Source organism: Lissotriton helveticus, chromosome 6 (assembly GCF_964261635.1).
Source record: "Lissotriton helveticus chromosome 6, aLisHel1.1, whole genome shotgun sequence".
Classification (NCBI taxonomy): domain Eukaryota; kingdom Metazoa; phylum Chordata; class Amphibia; order Caudata; family Salamandridae; genus Lissotriton; species Lissotriton helveticus.
The window spans coordinates 1874782197-1874799915 of NC_136067.1; the positions used below are offsets into that span (position 1 = coordinate 1874782197).

At 41.9% G+C, this 17719-nt stretch overlaps 1 protein-coding gene across 3 annotated transcripts in view; it reads right to left on the reverse strand.

Annotated features, from left to right (window-relative positions):
• Positions 1-2096: 2096 nt before the first annotated feature.
• The window catches only part of SLC30A10 (solute carrier family 30 member 10), a 150611-nt gene continuing 134988 nt past the window's right edge, over positions 2097-17719 (reverse strand). For 2 of the 3 annotated variants that reach the window (XM_078649795.1, XM_078649794.1), the window contains exons 3-4: positions 9857-10096; positions 2097-6424 (exon numbers count right to left, since the gene is read on the reverse strand). In XM_078649795.1, the coding sequence (XP_078505921.1) occupies positions 5940-6424; positions 9857-10096 (725 nt within the window). In that variant the 3' untranslated portion in view covers positions 2097-5939. The remainder of the gene's footprint in view (positions 6425-9856; positions 10097-17719) is intronic. The other variant, XR_013596264.1, reaches the window with a different exon arrangement.

Here is a 17719-nt window from a genome sequence, read left to right on the forward strand (position 1 = left end):
CGTATGAGATGAGGGTTTTGGAATATGTACAGTCTATTTTTTCTCACTCTTTGGAGGCAGACTCTATATCAGCCCTCTTGCTTAACTATTCTTTGGCTCTGGCTGATATTTGCTTTAGAGACCTTATGTTAATTCTCTTAAGTTTTTTGATTTTGATTTATTATAATTGCTGATTCCCCATGATTTAGCAAACAACTTTTTGTCTTCTGTAACAAACTTAGTTTTGATTAGAACATTGGAATAATGTGAGCTCCAGATCACGGTTCGATCCCCGGCTCCGGCGGCAGGTCAGCCCAGCACCATGTGACTCTGGGCAATAGCTTGCTTAATCTTCCCGATGGCCCCCAGCGCCTAGAGACCCTTACGGGTGATTGTGCGCTTTACAAATGTGGATTATTATTATTATTATAATGGTTGGTATAAGCCTGGAGCTCCAACGTTCCAATGCTTGTCTTTATGTTTCTCCCTTTTTAATTCAGAACATTCTACCCTAAGTGGGTGGAATGTTCTACTAGCCTTATTGTCCTTCAGTTTCAGTCTATACTGGTTGTCAAAGGCCCTGTTCCTCGTTATAGGCCCTTGCCTGCAGCTCAGGCCTATAACTCGGGTTTAGGGCCTTTAACAACCGGTATGGCCCTCGACAGTGGGCTATAATAAATCCATATAGTTTTGAATTGAATTCTTGTTTTTCAGAAATTGTATTTATTTGCATTGGACTTAATCTTATGAATACTCAGTCCCAATCCTACACCTCGACTCTCTTAATAATTTTTAAATAGAACAATGACAACTGACATCTGCCGACACTAAGCAAAAACTACATACCAAACTGACTTGTTCACTGAGTTGAGCACGCAGAGTTCAGCACTTATCTTCAAACACCATGAGATGATGTTGTGCTCAATAAAATGTACTCACTAACGGCTATTTTTGTCCAGTAATCCATTTATAACTGGCCAGGCCAAAAAAAACAAATGAAAGCAAAATCCCACAGGCACACAATCTTACACTGAAAAAATTATGTTTGAACTAGCCCTTTTCATGCTACAGTGTGCTTTTCTTTAAATGTTGTACAGCTGGCATTTTGTGATGACACAGCATTGCATGCATGTTTCTCTCAGTTCAGTGCTACCTTCACTGTGCAGCATAACCACATAAGCTCCCTGCATCAAAGTGCTCCTCGCGCTCACCACACTGTGCTGACATCCCTTATTATCTTAGGTACAAGTGGGTCAGACCTTCCAATTTCAAAATTATAAAAGCTGTAGCAAGGAGCACCTTGCCAGTTCTCCTGAATCAGGACTCCTCAGTTCTGCTTGAGATGCTCTGCCTTTTGCACTAACCGCGCCTCACTTAAACTGAATTGGTAGCCCTTCCTGCATCACTTAACTAAGCAAGACTCTAATGTACCTTTCTGAATCAGCACTTCTGCTTAGCGCTCACTCCTGCGGCACAGTTATCATACAGCTGCTGCACTCTGCACCTGCCAGGTCTAGTGAGACTGGTGGGGTTCCTTCTTCAGCTGGGTTGTATCATGGATCTCCACTTTGGTCTCCTTCAAATACTTGTAGCTTTCACTCGTCATCACTGCTGCACTTTGAAGATGCACGATGGTAAGAAGACCCAAGAACCAGTTGGGGTACAGGAACAGGAACACGTTACAAGGGAACCCTACCAGGAGCTAGGATATAGCAAGCTCATCCCTCAGCTGTAGACTGAAACGCCAACTGAAAGGGATGCTATAATCCCAAGATGGACTCCTTTTTCAGTCACCACTGCAAAAGGTAAACCTGTGCAATACTCCAATGGCCTGGGCCAAGATCTGAAAGATACTTTAAACAAGCAATGGCTGAAAGGGGCTACCTCACACAAGCAAGTGCATAACCCAAAGCTTACTATCCTTTTTGTGATAATGACATGAGCTCTGGGTAACAGCAAAACCATCTGTAGCAATACCTAAAAAGCTCACCAGAATTGTGATTCGTTTATTATGTGCTACTAACGTTCCTGTGTCAAATGCTTTTGGTGATAGTCATTATATTAGAATACAGCCCTTAGGAAGACAAAAAATAGAAAGAAAAAAAACACAGTCCAAATTTTATATAGTATTTTAATAAAATTTCTTGTAAAGGTCATCTCTTAAAATAATGCAATTTTCTACTGTGAAACGTGAAATACAAAGTTCACAGTAAGCCCTTACAGGAAAATCTACAATATTGAAAGATGGCCCTCAACTTTTAAAAACTTCTACATTTCAATTTACAAAGAAAACCTAAACATATTCTCAAGGAAGAAAATGTGGGAATTAGTACACATGACAAATTAAAAGTTCAACTGATAAAAAGTTTCCTTATTGTGAAATGTGTCCACAAACAATAAAGTGCCACATATTGTTCCCAGAGTGTTACAAAATACAGTCTAAGTGCAACAATAATGTACAGGACATTAGTAACCCTGAGTGGAAAACTGTTTTACAGTTGAAAAAACGAACCTCGGAAATCTCATAAGCTTTAAAAACAGGGTCACAAAACACGGAGTACAAACATGAGTAATTAAAGTGCAGTTCAAATTACCCTGTAATACCAGATCATACATGGAAGAATGTAAGTATTTATTACTTGGCAATGCTTACCCAAAGGGATGTCGATTCACCAAACTACCAGGAGTAGTAAAAATGACATATAATGCACCCTTAACCCCACTAACAACCTCCTATTTGCTGCGAAGAAGAGAGGGGAGAACATCTTTCTGTTCCTGCCACTGCTTTCAAGCCCCAATACCAAAGGGTAAGAGAAACATAGCCAGGGGTATCAAATCACAATTCAGGGGTAGCAGCAGCTACCCCTAGCTATTCTTGACATCAGGGCTAGTGGTTCTTTAATTTTCACCAACATTAGTATATTTCATTTTCACAATTTACCCTGCAAGAACTCATCCGAATATAGTACATCACAAGGATAATGTCCATGAATGCATATCTAACTTAAAAACAATTAAAGATTAAAGAGGGAAAGTAAAAAAACAGGAACAGATTTACCTCAGGGAAGGCAGACCAGAATCGTATGAGACTTAGTGTACATGTAAGATTTGATCAGAGTGACATATGTACCTCTCACATGGCACTCAAGAATGAGCACTCTGACAGTGTTTGGTGTACCTAGGACCTCCACCTTGTAGGGATGCAAGACTAAAGAAAATTGAAACAACCATGTGTCAACCAAGAATGCAAAGAGCATGGTCAAGACCCCCTGAATATCTTTTTAGATCATATTGGCCATTTTGAATTTAAGACACTGGATCATAATCAGTCTGTTACAAATAAAATTTCAACTGTTAGCAAACAATTGTCAACATTTTTTACTATCTCTTTAACAGTCTGAAAGCTGGTGGCTTTTCCCATCCATGATTACATCAAACAAAGTTTTTACAATAAAGAGCATCATGTCAGTGCTTAACCCCTCCTGAGCTCGTCATGAGCCACGGTGGCCGTGTGCTCATGACGAGCTGAGCTGAGTTGAGCTTGTCATAACGGCCAGAAAGCTCGCACGCAGGGCTAATTCCCCCGCTGTGCTGAACGTTCTACAGAAACGGGTGTGGCCGTGACGAGCTCAGCTCGTCATGAGCACAAGGTCACCGTGGCTCATGACGAGCTGAGCTCGCTGTGCGCGGCCCCTCCCTCCCCCGCCCCCCAGCACAGCGGGGGAATTACCCCCGCGGCCAACGGGTTAATTTGAACCAGTGGTTTCCGGTGCTCGCACAGTCTGCCACATGGCAGTGCTGTTTGCCTAATTTAGAAATGAGCACAACAACAGTTGTTTAGTCATTCAATATACTTTAAAAATGACTACTACCTGCCACCAAAGTCATTCTCATAGCTTTGGGGTCTTGGAATAGTCTGAATTGTCACGCGTGTAGGAGTGTGATGGTTAGTAGTTGTTTCAGTAGAGTCATTGCAAGCGCTGGCAAAGTCAATGGGTGTTACCAGATACAGTGGCCACCTGATGAGTGCCCTGGTGCTTCATTTTTTACAAACTGAGCACTGCATGGATTGCATCCATTCTTCAGCAACCTGAACCTGATCAAGGTGGCTTAAAAGAGATGTGCAAAAGGCAGATGTTATTTTAAAAGTGTCTCTGTTTTTAACCAGAAATGCAGATCTTATATAAAATATTTGACAAAAACTAAATCAACATTAAGATAAGTTAGCGTGTGAGTGCGAGTGTATATCTTATATAACCTGCTGCAAAGATTTCACATTTTATATATATTGTAATCCTAGGATTCATAATAATACATTTATTGCAATACTTGGAATGAATTTCTGACAGGGCAATGGTTCATATGATCAAGTTAGAATAAGGCACCAGCGTATTTTGCACAAAAAGGATCTCCAGGAGGACAGTGGGCTTTCTTTGGGTAGTCTTCAATGGAAGTCACCTCCAGGCAATTTACAGCCACTTTGCCAGCTTTTTAGGCCTTCCCATCTACAGTCACCGACCTTTGGCCTGCTGGTGTACCTCCACCCTTCTGCAAAGAGTCCAATGAACTTTCATTCGGAAAAGAACCACAAGACGCACCCGCCACGAATGTCAGAGCTTTCCTCGACTTCTCTCAAGGCATCATGTAAGACAAGGCAAAACACAATGCAATAATCATCATTCCCCTGCTAATAAAAAGAGCAGCATCGACTAATGATTGACTTAAAATATTCACACAAGAAAGAAGACTAGAATCCTAAATGTAGTTGTAGTGATCTGATTGCCCATAAAGTTGTCAGTATTTTTTCACAAAAGGAATGATAAGGAAGAGGATGTGAGAGCAGCAAACAGCTGGGTCCTTGGAGGAACCAGATGGATCTTCTGGAGAACTTGCACTCTCCATGCAAATATTGTATGCTGTTTTTATTTGTCATTGGTATAGTCTTAGTTCATTGAGGTTCTAGGCGGTAGGTTTGTAATAAAGAGGGTGGATTAGCCATTTGGTTAAGTATACTTTTGTTTTTAAGCAACAAAATACCCTGCACATCATGTATTATCACACACAATCTACGTATCTTCTGACCAGAAGTTTATATGACTTTTGTGAGTTGTTTTTATTGAAAGATAGTACAGCGTTCACATTCTAATGCAGCGTCTTAATGTATACGATAAAATCTCCATAAACCAGTCATACCATCAGACGCCAGCCAAGTACCAGTAAGTAAAACTATACTTCTGACTTGCAAAGTGGGTGGTTAGAGTCACATTAGTCAGTAGATTATAAAACAATTGCTTTTTACAGTTTACACCTCCAATACAGAAAGCAAGTTGATCAATGGAGTGCAGTGAGTACAGTAGTGGTGCAGTACCGAGTGTCAGTTTAAGATTTTCAACTACTTCAAACATACCCAAGTAATGCTATAAATGTAATCAAACCCCTGTATCATACACAATACAGTTGGCCTCCTCGTCTAAGTAGAAAATACATTCATTCTAAGGTCTTAAAACATGATTCAGTAGCCAAGTAGCAACAGGCACTGATTTTGTGCAAGTTATTATAGACAGAAACACAAATATTATTTTGGTGGAAGAAAAACAATTGAATGAAGAATATGGAAGGACAAGGAAGGATTTCTATAAATCTACCTGGATCCCTAGAGGTCTTAGATGGGAAGCCCCTTTCAGGGTCACTTTAGGTGAAACCTGTCTTCTACAAATGGACACTTGATGTTAGTGATGTTAACCATTACCTCAGCACACTGTAGCAGCTTGCCAATGACAGGGTCATGTGACATTGTTGATGCATGACACACTGCATGAGTAATGATTATAACCTGAGTGTGTTTTGGTTCAGTTTAACTGCAGAGTACTCCACACCATGAACCTGCCAGTTACTGACTAATATAACATATAACTTTCAGCCATTCCTCCTTCAGTCCCTAACGCGAGGATGACCAGTATTTAAAACTTATGTGCGTATAGGGTTTCCACCTCTGTTTGTTCGTACTCTTTACTATCTTCATTTCCCTTTTCACTCACACCCCCCTCACATAAGTATCCAACTGAGATTTCAATATCCTCTTTTTTTATGCCATTCATTTTATATTGCAAATCTGTACTATGGCTACTGTCATCAACATGGCCGTTGCATTCAACATTTTCCAATTCCTTCTGACTACAGCACAGCTGGGAGTCGCAGTTGCTGGAGATGCAAGCAGAGTTACACTTCGTAGAAAAGTCCTTCTGATCCGTGAACTCTGGCTGGATAGTCACCGAGTGGATCCCGGCATCGTGGAAAACCTTTCTCATTTGCTTAGTGGACGTTTGGTAGTCAGACGTGTCTTTGCACTTGATGTGCAGTGATGCAATGTTCCTCCCACCTGCAAGTTCCCAGACATGCACCTCATGAATGCTGCCAACTCCTGGCATAATTTTTATTTTTTCACCTAAAACAAAACAGAAGAGACTTAAACTCATGTGGACAGTTTACAGTTACTACTTTCAATGAAACGCTTTCAAACAAAACCTGTATAACTAGCCTTACAGGCAAATGTGTTTGGATTTCCACCTGCATAAAAACAATTATTTTGCAAACAGGCTTTTTGCCATATAATAGAGATTATATCCTTAGTGGCCAATCATGTCGATAAGTTTGTCAAATTAAAAAATAATAAGGCAACTGCTGCTAGATAAACACATAAGATGCTAGATATTAAACTGTATTGTGGGCATCATGTTTTGAAGCCTTGGACCCTTCATATAACCATCATCTTATAGGATGCAAATTACTCAAGAATGAAACCCTCAGTGTGGCATCAACTACTTCATTCTGTGTGGGACATGATAGGGATGATATATATTGTATTTGTAGGACTGACAACAACTGCTAAACAAAAACAGAAGACAATTTGTTTGATTTTGTTAAAAGAAAAGTTGAAACACATCTATATACTTATTTTAGCTCAATCTGCAAATCGCTTGGCATCACATGAAGAACTCGTTAAAGAGCTGTAAACCAATCGTCAAGTTCAAGTCAAGTCAAAAAACCACTTTATTCGATTTGGTTAAAAATCATAAAAGCATTCTACAATCACATCAGAAGAAGGGCAATACAAATTCATAAGGAGTTACAAAAATCATCAATCAATAGTATTTACATATGCATAATAAAAAGATGATATGAGAAAACATCAATAATAATTAATTAATATACAGTGTAAAAATACATCGTAAAAAGAGTAAATACTCAATAAGATAGATATTTAAATATGCACAGCATTTCCATTTCAGTCTTCTCTACAAAACCCTAATGTAGCATTATTAAGTCTTCTCCTCCTAATCCTAACAGCAGCGACAAGATAATTGGCCACGCTAAACATGGCCAACGCAGAGTCCAATAATTGGAGATAAAGGAGGGCAGGTTTTGCCTGGTAAAAAGCTTTGTCCTTTAATAATGGTACCAGGTATTTCTGTCTGGGCGCAGTGAAAAAATTACAAAACAACATAAAGTGCATATTATTTTGCGTAGAAAAATTATCGCAATTACAGACAGGTGCGTCCTCCTCCTTAAACCAGCCTTGACTATCACACAAAACTGTGTAAATCTGATTAAACCGGAGTTTAACCAGAAGCCACCTATGAAAGGGGATAGTGACGATAGTAAGGTACGGTTGTATAGTAAGGCAGGTGATGGTCAGGTAATGGGCTCTGACCGTGGGCTTAAGTAATTGGCGTTCCTCCCTCTCCACATGTTTCAATGTAACGAAATTGGCCTTCACCCAATCTAAATCAGATTTCTTTAGACCCTGGGGAACCAGAAAAATGTCAGGACGTCCCAGGTCCAGAGAACACTTTTGTATGTAAGAAAGCCAAGTAATGTTTTTGTAATTATCCAGATTTAAACAGTCCACCAGTATTTTATGATTCAGACCCAAGTTTTTGTTGGTCCAGAGCCTTATCCATAACAAGATAGGGGCCATGAGAAGGATGTCAGATATGTACCCAAGGCCAACTTCCTGGTGAACTGAAAACGTGGCTGTAGATTGGGGAAGCCCTAAGGTGGAACGCAGGAACTTATTTTCTTCCCTTTGTACTGATTCACTATTTACATAGCCCCACAAACCTGAGCCATACCTGGCTATTGCTACTGATTTCGCCCTGTACAAGTTAAGTAAGGCACCAGTTGGCTTCCCGCCCAGTCTCCTGGAAAAACTTAAAATAGCGGTGGCCGAGCTCCTGACCGCTTTGGTTTTAGCTACAATTTGCGGAGCCCAACTCCCCTTAGTGTCAAAAATAACACCCAGGTACGTAAAAATTTTGACATTAGTGATCATGTCACCATTGCAGTAGAACTGTTTAGAATTATTTTTACCAGCCCCAAAAGCCATGACGTGAGATTTGGAGTTGTTTATCACTAAGTCTAATGATGACATAAAATCATTAAAAGCATTTAAAAGTTTTTGCAAACCTATCGGGGTCCGAGCTATTAAAGCTGCGTCATCCGCGTACAGGAGAACAGGAATACGAGTGTCCCCTGCACGCGGAGTATCCAAGGTAGCAGTTAAAAGAGTCTCCTCAAGTGAATTTATATACAAAGTGAACAGCATGGGAGCAAGAATGCAGCCCTGCCGCACGCCCCTACTGGATTTGAACCACGCAGTACAATTACCTTCTTGGTCCATTCTAATTGAGGCTTTTAAATCTTTATGTAGTTCTGCCAAAAAGTATACAAGGGGAGGATCAAGACCCAGCTTTAACAGCATGGTCCACAGCCGGACTCTATTCACCAAATCAAAAGCCGTGGACAGGTCCATAAAAGCAACAAAAATTGACCCTTTTTTAACAATTGTGTATTTCGAAATTAACAAATGAAGATTTAAGCATTGGTCCTCAGTCCCTCTACCAGCACGGAACCCATACTGGGCATCTACTAGAATATCATTGTCTATGGACCAGGTGTTAATTCTAGCTAACAGGACTTTGCCCAAAATCTTCATAGAAGAATCTAATAACGAAATTGGTCGAAATTGGTCGAAAACACTTAGGGTTGCTTCTTTGACCCTTTTTAAAAATGGGTACTATAATAGCACAAGACCACGTTTTTGGCAAACCCCCCTCATACACACAATTAAAAACATTAGCTAAAATCTCAGCCCACATCTCAGAGTTAAGTTTATATAGGTCCAGGGGTACCCCATCCGGGCCCGGGGCTTTATTTGCAGCAGAGCCTAAAATTGCCAACTCTACTTCTGATTTGGTAAAATTTAATTTAGAAGGAGACGATGGGGAGTAAGGTATATTAAACGCCTCGGCTATTTCATTTGAACCATATATATTGGAGAAATGGTTAATCCAGTCAGCTTCAGAGATATTTGTTTCAAGATCCATGTTGTTAGTGTGGGAGAACAAAGGATTATTTATTATGGCCCAGAATTTGGAGCTATGTTTAAGAGTTATAGGATCCATCAAAGAGTCCCATGCTTCATCTTTGATGGCTTTTTTCCGAAGTTTAATCGTCAAGTTGGAATGTTTCATGATGTTAATAGTATTCAGATTAGAATTCTATGTAGCATGTGGATATAACCTGCAGCATTTTCAAACCGTTCCAGCTTTGATAATTTTACTCACTTATAATCTTGGGGGGAATTTCCATATATGAACAAGGCCTCCACTAAAATCCTTTGCAAGTTAATTACACTTGATATCATTTGAGGAAATAAATCATGAATCTCTAAGTGGATGGAGCCTATATCTAATTTAACAATTGGAGAAAAAAGGTTTTGGTACTTTGAATAAATGGTGCTGTGAAACGAGAGAGAAAGGAGGACAATGACATATTGTACTTCTGATGAAAGAAGAAAAATGAGCAAAAATCTTACCAATCTCTTGCACATCTACACCTTTTGGAACCATCTGTAGCAAAATTGTAGCTGTTTCTTTGATGAGCGGGAAAGCGGAGGACAAAATGATGATGACCATGACCAAGGTCAGGCTGGGGTCAATGTAGCACTGCCAGTTGCATTGGTCGGTGCTTGACAGGGGTTTGATGTAGAAGATGGTGGCTGTGATCACCACAATGACCGACCCAAGGGCGTCTCCCATGACGTGCAAGAGAACCCCTGAAATATAGAACAAGAAGGTTAGCCTTCGTCTGCATCATCACCTTCACCTGTGCTCACTGTGGGACTGTCCAGAAGGAGATGCATGAATCACATCAAGCTTTGAAATATGGAACATACAGCCTGATTCATCAAAGTCCCGTTTTGCGAGTCTTTAATAGCGATTCATAAGGAATCGCTATTAAGGACTTGCAAAACGGGATTCATGTAGGAATTGCAAAAAATATTGCGATTCCTACATGTTCCTTATTTGAGATTAGCAAATTGCTAATCGCAAATAAGGAATAACTCCCCATTCATTCCTATGGGCCTACAGGCCCATAGGAATGAATGGGGAGTTATTCCTTATTTGCGATTAGCAATTAGCTAATCGCAAATAAGGATGCGATTTCAAGGGTGCAGGCGTGTCCAAAGGACACCCTGTAGCACCCCTGAAATGTAATCTACATTGGTGTTGCGCACACACATGTCCAAGACATGTGTGTGTGTAACATGCAACTTAGAAAAATGCATTTAAATGCATTTTTCTAAGTTTTTGCTATTTACCACGAGGTCTGACCTCTCGGTAAATAGCGGCCCAAAATTGCAATTTCGCAATTTTAAAATGATTCATGAATTGCATTTAAGGAATCTCAAATAGAGATTCCTTAAATGCAATTCTTCGCAAATGTGCGAATTCTTTAATAGCGAATTTTGCATTTGGGATGATGAATCCCAAATGCAAAAATTGCACTCGCAAAAGGCAAGATTCTGAGAATCTTGCCCTTTGCAAGTGCAATATAGCTTGATGAATCAGGCTGATAATGTTTAGCTGTCAATATCATTCCTCCGTACATGTAAGCAGGTTGGAGGTACCATTAGGGTGGAGGTACAAAATGTCATCATAGTAAAATCCTGAATTTGTAATCCTCTTAGTTTTTCTACAGGTAGCTCAGGTGTTGCAAGTGGCATCTGGAATACCATGAATGGAACTAAAATAGAGATAATCAAACGAGTGGCAGCTGGATTACAAAGGCCCTGTAGCTAAGAATGACTGAGGGTTTCGGAAAGAAATAGAGGAGTGTCACAGGTCTGGAGCTGTGCTGTACAGAACAAATGTTTCACAGTTATTTGTATATTATATTGTTTCTATCTGGTGAGAATTGTGTGTTGGGTGATCTGACCCCCTGGCTGTGTCGGTGTATCTGTCCCAGAATGCCTCAGACACACTGTACCAAGAAGGACTACAAACAGGAGAACGATAGTAGCAGGGAAGAGGGAATAGTTGGAGATAATGCAGCGTCTATGTGTCACAGCTGCTAATATTTTGTGTGACTACACTTGGTTTGTGACCTTTGGATGATTGTGGTTTTAGCAACTGAGTGCCAGGTAGGTCCTTGTTAAGTAAAAGGTGAGTGGCTACTAAGGGACCTGCTCTGCTGGAAGACCGCATATTTGCTTGAGCGCGTGCCCCACCCCATTGCTGTGACAGATAATATTGTCATATAGAGGTGGCTTCCAGGAAGACCCTCTGGTTTGGGGTAGGGGTAGGAGGAAGGTGAGATAGATGCTAGGCAAAGAAACCACCTGCCTCACACAAATTGAAGTGTGCCTCTGACAAATTACCTAGGCACACGGTAAAATGGGCCACTCGACAAGTGTCCAAATACATTCTCTAAAACTAACCTTCAACTCCCGACCTTAACAGGGTCCTTCTGTTTTACTTGAAGATAGGACAACAGATGGACAGAGTGAAGGAGAGGACACGATCACAGAGCACTGGCTCCTTGTGCAACAGGGCCTTCTTTTGAAAGTTTGAAAAGTGCATACATATTCTGAATGAAGTGTATTTTTTCCTGCAAGGAATGTTTGTGTCATCAGTCTTCATCTTTGTTCTTTTCTTACGGCTTCTGATGGACTCCTTCTTTTTCACACTTGGGGGAACAGTCAGAAAGGGTGTGCTGTGGGTCGAAGGAAGCAGTGAAGTGGGCTGAGGAGCAGCAAAGAGGGGGTTCTACTGGGTGGAGCACGGCTTTGGAGAACCTCTTGGCCAGAGGGAAGGACGGGCTGAGCAAAACAAACACACAACAGGCGATCAACATGGAAACAAACAAATGTAAGGGAAGACGGCAGCATACGAGCCCGCCAAACTTCACTGCACCTAGACTGACTGCTGAGCATCCTTAAAGGTGTGTGTTAAAACTCTGGAGACCACGTGCATGGGGGGTGGTGGTCACATGTCTCAGTGCAATGAATATGCAAGCTGTTACATTTTATAACACGGAACAGTTAAATCGTCCCCTTGGGAAGTTAGCCCAGGGTGCATCTGTGCAGAAACATTCATGTCAGAGCCATGCATTTATAATGGTAGGTTCTTTCATCTTGTATTCTCTAACATCTACTGTGTGCATATTATTAAATCAACGGAGCTACCGCCTCCAACCAGAAGAAAAGCACCGTGCACCCTCATTCACGTAGAGATTACTGTGAGAAGGGATTCAGGTCCCAGCCTTGTGGTTCAAAAGTATAATATTTAATTACATCTTCTTCGATCTTACCAAGGGTCATCCATGGTGCCAATGGAAATGTTTTTTTTATTATTTAGCACAATGGATTACGGCTTCATTTGCCATCTAACAGTTCAAATGCCTCTTTCTGTTATCGTTTAGGGGCTGTTTGAGATTCTTGTCTACAACTCTATGCGTGTCTTGCTTTCTACAGAACAAATAACATTTTTCTGGGCAAATATTCCTTGAACACTTTGGGGGATGGACGGTTTTTCAGAAGTTTATGTAACAGACTCATCAATGACAGCATATGAAAAGCCAGGGGGCGGGAAAACCACAATTTCAAGTGCTTCCATCACAAAACATGAAAACGTATCATTTGCCAAAATCACAAGATTGCTTGAGATCACATGAGAACAAATAAAGAGAACCACACTATGAGTGATATCAACCCAACCTCTACATCAAATAGCATGTCAAGAACTATAGAACTATAAATAATCACTAGATAGCAGATCCAAATCCAGCAATGCCAGAGTGGTGCAACCTTGCTGTTTAGGGCTAAAAAATAAGGCAAGCAGTCACATTTTGGACAAAGAATGAATGTACCAAGTAATAGGCACTAAAGTTAGCATTAGGGGGCAGTATTCTCACAAAGAGGAGGTGTGTCCTAGAAGCTTGAGGTTGGGGGCTGAGTGGAAGGTTCATTGGGTGTATCTGAGACCAGTAAGTTCTAAGTAGGGGCTGTTGGAAAGGTTCAGTGCACGCATTCAAGGACAGTCCTTTCTATATTTGAATGTGGTGTGTGTTCGATGTTTGGAGAGGCAAATGGAAGGTACAGTCTGCGTATGGGAGCGCAGTAAGTTCCGTGTTAGAATGTAGTGTGTGTTATAAGCTTGGGGCGTGAACTGTAATTTCAGTGATTGCATGGGCAGGTAGTAAATTCTTGGTTAGAATGTGGTGTGATAGAGAATATGGGTGTGAATGTAAGTGTCTGTGCATTTCTGGGAGGTCTGTAGATTCTGGGTTGGAATGTGGTGTCTGTTAGAAGCTTGAAAACTAATAGAATGTTCGTTGTGTGAATGTGTGGTCAGGGTTAGAATGTTATGTGGTCTAGATGCTTGGGGTACGAAATGAAGGTTTGGTGCCTCTACCTTAGATCAGTAAGTTATGGTTTGGAATGTGATACGGGTTGGAAGCTTGGGGGGTGAATGGAAGGTTCAGTGCATGTAACTGAGGCAAGTAAGTTCTAGGTTTGAATGTGGTGTGTGTTAAGATGCTAAGGGAGCTGAATGGGAAGGGTCAGTGCATGTATGAGAGGTCAGTAAGTTCTGTGAAATAAATGTGGTATGTGTTAGAATCTTGGGGTCTAAGAGAAGCTGCAGTGCGTGTATGTTGGGTCATTAAATTCTAGGTTATAATGTGGAGTGTCTTAAACAATTGGGTCAGTTCAGTGCATTTATGTGAGATCAGTAAGTTCTGGGATACAATGCGGTGCGTCGCAGATGCATGGGGTGGATAGAAGGTTACGTGTGTGCATGTGAAGTCAGTAAGTTTTGGGTTAGAATGTGGTGTGTTTTCGAAGAATTTGTGTGAACAGAAGATGTAGTGCATGTATGTGAGGTCAGTAAATCTGGGTTAGAATATGGTGTGTGTTAGAAGCTTGGGGTAGGACAATAAGGTTCAATGCGTGTATGTGAGGTCAGTAACTTATGGGAAAGAACGTGATGCAAGTTAGAAGCTTGGGGAGGTGAACAGAAGGTTAATTGCATACGCCAGAGTCCGGTAAGTTATAGTTTAGAATGTGGTGTGTGCCAGATACTTGGGGAGGTGAATGGAAGGTTCAGTGTGTGTATGTGAGGTCAGTAAGCTGTAGGTAGAAAGTGGTGTGTGTTAGACGCTTGGTGAAGTGAATTAGAGGTTCAAACCGTGCATCTGAGACCAGTAATTTCTAGGTTAGAATGTAGTGTGAGTTGAACGCTTAGGGGGGGTGAATGGAAGGTTCAGTGTGATTATGGGATTTCTGTACATTCTTTATTAGAAAACTGTGTAATTTAGAAGGCTGGGGTGTGAATTGAAGGTTTAGCATATGTAAGTGAGGTCAGTAAGTTTTGTGTTACAATCTGGTATGTGTGTTAGTGTGTTTGAGTTTGAAGTGAATGGAAGGTTCAATTCATGTATCTGTGTATGTGAGGTCAGTAAGTTCTGGGTTACAATGTAGTATGTGTTCGAAGGTTGGGGGAAATTAATAAAATCTTCAGTCCGTATATGGGAGGTCAGTATGTTCTGAGCTAGAATGTAGTGTGTGCTAGATGTTTGGGTCGTGAATAGAAGGCTCAGTGTGTGCATGGGAAGTCAGTAGGTTCTGGGTTAGAAGACTGTGTGTTAGAGACTTGGGGTGTGAATAAAATCGTTAGTGTGTGTATGAGAGGTCAGTACGGTCTGAGTTGGAACGTGGCGTGTGTTAGACCCTTGGACTTCAATAAAAGATTCAATGGTGTAAGAAAAGGCAGTAAGTATTGAGTTAGAGCCGTGTGTGTTAGACACCGAGTGAAATAAAAGTTCCAGTGAATGTATGGGAGGTCAGTAAGTACTGGGTTACAATATGGTGTTTGTTAGACGTTTAGGGGGAAATGGAAAGTTTACTCCACGTATGTGAGATCAGTAAATTCTGGGTTGGAACACAATGTGTGTTAAAAGCTTTGGGATCCTCACTCAGCCCGACACTTTTCGACATCTATATGGCCCCCCTTGACACCATCGTCAGACAGCATGGGCTCAGCATAGTATCCTATGCCGACGACACACAGCTCATCCTCTCGCTCACGAAGAACCCCGAAGACACCAGACTCCCCTTCCACGCAAGAATGAAGGACGTCGCAGCTTGGATGAAAGACAGTTGCTTGAAGCTCAACTCAGAGAAAATTGAGGTCCTCGTCCTAGGCCCCTGCACCTCCGTCTGGGACTACACCTGGTAACCCTCTGCCCTTGGGAAGCAACCCACCCCTACAGACCACGTACGAAAGCTCAGCATCATCCTCGACTCCACCCACAGCATGGACCGCCAGATCAACGCCGTCGCTTTAACCAATTTCAACTGCCGGTGCATCCTCTGCAAGGCCTTCAAATGGATCCCCGCTGATTGCAGAAGGACCATCACCCACGCGCTCATAACCAGCAGACTGGACTATGGCAACGCCCTATACCCCAGAATCAACAGAACTCTTCTACACTAACTCCAAACCATCCAGAAAGCCGCAGCCAGACTCGTCCTTGGAACACCACGCCATGAGCATATGACCCAACACCTAGGAGACCTCCACTGGACCCCCGTTGAGAAGAGGGTCACTTTAAAGCTCCTCATCTACACCTACAAATCTCTCAACAACATCAGACCCAAATACCTCAACGAGAGAGTCTCCTTCCACGTACCCAAGAGGAACCTCCGCTCTGCCGATCTCACCCTGGCAGAAGTCCCTCGCATCTGCAGGAACAGGGCAGGCGGGAAAGCTTTCTCCTACATCGCAGCCAAGACCTGAAACGAGCTCCCCGTGAACATCAAAGGTTCCCCAACCCTGCTCACATTCAGGAAGGACATCAAGTTTTGACTAATCCGGAGCTGCCCCCCCACTCGGCGCCTTAAGACCCTCACGGGTGAGTAGCGCACTTTTATAAACCCCTTGATTGATTGATTGATTGATTGATTGATTGGGAAGTAAATGAAACCTTCAGTCTGTGTATGAGGTCAGTACGTTATGGGTTGGCATGTGGTGTGTATTAGGCACATGGGGGGTGAATAGAAGTGTAATCCATTAATGGGAGGTCATTAAATTCTAAGTTAGAACATAGTTTGTGTTAGACAACTGGGGTGAATAAAATGTTCAGTGCGTTCAGGGAAGTCAGTAAGTTCAGGGTTAGAATGTGTGTGTCAGACAAAGGGTGTGAATAAAAGGTTCAGTGCATGCATGGGAGGTCAGTAAGTTCGGAGTTAGAACGCGCGTGTTAGACACTATGGGTGTGAAAAGAAGGTCAGTCTGTGTATTTGAAGCTAATAATTCTAAGATAGACTGTAGTGTGGGGGGGTGAATAATAAAAGGTTTGTGCATGTATCTGAGGCCAGTAACTCCTAGGTTAGAATGTGGTGTTAGACGCTATGGGTGAGAACTGAAGCTTAAATACATGTATGGGAGGGCAGTAGATTCTGGGTTAGAATGTGATGTGTGTTAGAAGCTTATGAGCGGATAGAAGGATCAGAGTGTGTATACAACGTCATGGTTAGAATAGGATGTTTGAGACACTTGGCGGGTGAAAAGAAGGTTTAGTGCATGTATCTGAGGTCAGTGAGTTCTAGGATAGAATGTGTTGTATGCTAGAAGATAGGGGAGGTGAGTGGGAGGTGTGTGTATGGAAAGTCAGGAAGTTCTGTGTTAGAATGGGGTGTTTGTGAATAGCTTGGGTTGACTAGAAGCTGCATTGCATGCATGTGAGGGCAGTACATTCTATTGTCAAATGCAGTGTGTCTTAGATGCTTGGTAGTGAATAGAAGGCTCAGTGCGCACATGTAAGGTCAGCAAAGACCTGGAACAGCCTTTCCATGCAGCTCCGGACCATCACCTCACTTCCGGAGTTCGGAATGGCCCTTAACACCTGGCTGTTCAAATAAGCCTCCGGGTCCTGCAAGCACCAGGATACCCAATCGTGATTGTCCGCGCTATATAAATCCTAACACATTGAGTATGTTCTGGTTAGATGCTTGGGGTTGGCACAGAAATTTCAAAGTGCATATTGGAGGTTTTTAGGGTTAGAAAGTGATGTGTGTTAGGTAGGTCAGTAAGTTCTAGGTTAGAATGTGATATGTTAGACACTTGGGGAAGTGAATGGCACCATCTATCTTTCTATGTGAGGTCAGATCTGAAATAGAATGTGATGTGTGTTAGAAGGTTTTAGAGGTGAATGGAATGCTCAGTGTTTCTACCCGAGTGCAGCAAGATATAGGTTGGAAAGTGGTGTGTGTCAGATGTTGTGGGGAGGTGAATGGAAGGTTCAGTGTGTGTACATCAGGTCAGTGAACTCTGGGTTAGACAGTGGTGTGTGTTAGAAGACTGGCATTGAATGGAACGTTCAGTGGGTGAATTTG